The 2,861-nt window shown below is 41.9% G+C and overlaps 1 protein-coding gene across 1 annotated transcript; it reads left to right on the forward strand.

Moving 5' to 3' along the window:
- The first annotated feature begins 359 nt into the window (after nucleotides 1-359).
- Nucleotides 360-2,550, forward strand: LOC106926730 (snake venom serine protease KN13-like). The gene is made up of 6 exons (XM_088004661.1): nucleotides 360-892; nucleotides 1,123-1,309; nucleotides 1,392-1,577; nucleotides 1,851-1,912; nucleotides 2,014-2,141; nucleotides 2,229-2,550. The coding sequence occupies exons 1-6, from the start codon at nucleotides 853-855 to the stop codon at nucleotides 2,370-2,372; spliced, it is 747 nt and encodes a 248-aa protein (XP_087860787.1). The 5' UTR covers nucleotides 360-852; the 3' UTR covers nucleotides 2,373-2,550.
- Nucleotides 2,551-2,861: the final 311 nt, after the last annotated feature.

A 2,861-nucleotide genomic window follows, 5' to 3' on the forward strand; every position in this document is an offset into this window, starting at 1 on the left:
TCTCGTTGGATCCTGTGTCGTTTGTCTAAGTCTTCTTACCAGCCTGTGTCAGTTAGCCATTCAGTAGAACTGTGAAGTCCTGAGTTGGTTGAACTATAAAGAGTCGTCATAGTAGAACTGTTCAGTCCTATGTCGGCGTCAGCTCTCTAAGGAGTCGTTTCCTGTTCAGTTGCTACCAGGGTTAGCCTATCTCCGCTCACCGTGCTGCTGTTCTGCTTACTGGACTGTCGAGCTGTACATTTATCATTAGATCATCATTTTCATTACAACCTGAGTTTTACCTGCGTTCTTTCCTCATCACCTCAACCCCACCTCATGACAGTTTTGAGTAATAATTGATCATTTATTTGTGAGAAATAAAAAGAACATAACTGGACAAATATTGATTGAAATGATTATTATTGGAGTTAATAATCAGATAAAATGTTTTTGAAGATTTTTTTTTGTTTCTGGCACTATTTCATGATTAAACACTTGAGGGTCAAATTGACCCAGGATCATTATTGTCTTACCTGAGAAACGAACATAACAGGAGGGTTAAGTTATTATAAGGGGGAATGTTTAGTTATTAGTGACATAATCTGTCAATGGAAGAAGAATTTTTTCCAAGTTCCTTTAGAAAAATGAGATGTTAAAGTTCCTCTGTGTGCAGATGACAGTGCAGATCAGTGTCTGTCCTGTGATTGGACAGATTGGTGTCTGTCCTGTGATTGGACAGATCGGTGTCAGTCCTGTGATTGGACAGATTGGTGTCTGTCCTGTGATTGGTGGCTTTCTTTCCAGCAGGAAGTTGTGAACAGAGTTTAAAAGCTGCTGCAGGACTGCAGACATTCACACGAAGCTGGATCAGCAATGGCTCTGCTGAAGGTTCTGCTGCTGCTGCTGGGGCTGGGTGAGTTGGAAACACTGGGGACACTGGAGACACTGGAGACACGTCCACTGGTTCCTGGGAGGCTGCTGCTCTCTGTGACTCTCAAACTTCCCTCTGATTCTGTTTCAGACTGAAACTTCTTTGCATATAAACTGTGATGCTTTTCAATCTTTAACTGTTTATCCTCTTTCTGTTCCTGCAGCCATGTTTGCACCTGATTTCTGAGTAAAGTCCTCCTTTCTCTTCTTCAGGTGTTTCAGTGAACTCAGGTGTTTCTCGGCAGAAGAGAATCATTGGAGGTCGAAACTGTCATGACACAGAGCGTCTTTATCATGTTCGACTGGAGAGCACCAATGTTACTCATAGGATGCGCTGTGGAGGATCTCTGATCCACCCTGAGTGGATCCTGACTGCAACTCACTGCTGGCAGCCTGGATGGTAGGAAAGAGACATGAAGACAGTTTTATCTACGGATTATCAGGTTTTCTGTCTGTTCATTATAATTTAACCTTTTCTTCAGGACTATTGAGGCAGTGTTAAAAGTTCATCCACGGACTGCTGTGCAGCAAAGACCAGCAATCCGACTACCTCCTGAGACTTATAGGCTCTTTGGCAAGCTGCATGACATCATGATGCTGAAGCTTGAGACACCAGTAACAGATGTTCCAGTTGCTCCGCTACCAGACTGCAACAATCGTCTTAAAGTGTAAGTCTTTCTCTGATTATAACATGACTTCAGGTTTTCTGTCTCCACTCCTCCAGTCCTGCTGCCTCTGCTTCAGCACACCTGAGTTTAGCTCAGGTGTGTTGGACCAGAGACACATGTAAAGGACGCAGAACACCGTCACTGAGGACTGGAGGTGGACACTCCTGTGTCAGTGGATGAAGTCCTTCATGGATTCATTTTCTGTTCTTTCATTGTTCTTAATTAATTTTCTACATTGTTATATTTTTACATTTTATTCTTATTGTGTTTTAGAGGCGATGTTGTTCAGCTGGCAGGAGAGGGAAGAACAACAACCGGCCCCAATAATATGCGACGTGAGAGAAATATTGACGCTATGAGAATAAAATCTTTGTTTCTGTCTCTACAGAGAAGGTCAAGTGAAGAACATGTTTATGATTCTCATGTTTCTCTACAGTGCCCCTCACTGATGCTATTCCATCCCAACTTCAGTGTGTCAACATGAAAGTTAATCAGGTTTTGGACGTCATGAAGTACCGTGGGCATTTATTTTCTGCTCAAGCACCAAACAAAGATATATGCTTAGTAAATTTGTTTCTTCAATTTCTCTCCACTGTCATTACTTTCCTGTTTTACAACATGCATATATTGATATACATTTTTTTTTTACAGGGTGACGATGGTGGAGCAGCGATGCACAACGGCATGATATATGGAGTGATTGTTATTGGTGGAGAACCTGTATGTATGAAGGACCCAGTTACAATCATGGATGTGTGTGAATACCAGGGGTGGATAAAACATAGACTATCATGAAATAAAATTCTCATCAAATTTCCTCTCGCATATAATTGTATCTTCATCAGTTTGATCCACATGTTTGTAGAATTAGAATAAATTGTGTTTTCTTTCTCACCTGATCTTCACCTCCCTAATGGAGTTTTCTCTTCACCTCAGAAATGAAAAATAAATTAATAAATGCATGAAAAAGGAACATTTCCTGGCTGATTGTCTTTACATTCGTGGTTCAGTTTTTTCAGTTGATATTTTCCCTGAACTGACTCTAAAAACATGTGTTACGGCCCCTGGCCTCTTGAGGCTGTGCAGGATCCCTTTTGTTATGCAGGTTCAGCTGTGAGGGCACATCTCCCTGATTGGCTGCAGGAAAAGCAGCTACACCATTGGACCAGCAGAGGATTGTCAAGCCAATCAGATGTTGATGAGGCCTACCTGCACCCTATAAAATGCTCCTGATCCTCCAGTGAGGCAGCTATTTTGAAGAGGTTTTGTGAAGCTGCCTCCTCT

Source organism: Poecilia mexicana, unplaced genomic scaffold (assembly GCF_051168715.1).
Source record: "Poecilia mexicana isolate PSO_F unplaced genomic scaffold, ASM5116871v1 scaffold_3, whole genome shotgun sequence".
In the NCBI taxonomy this organism is placed as follows: domain Eukaryota; kingdom Metazoa; phylum Chordata; class Actinopteri; order Cyprinodontiformes; family Poeciliidae; genus Poecilia; species Poecilia mexicana.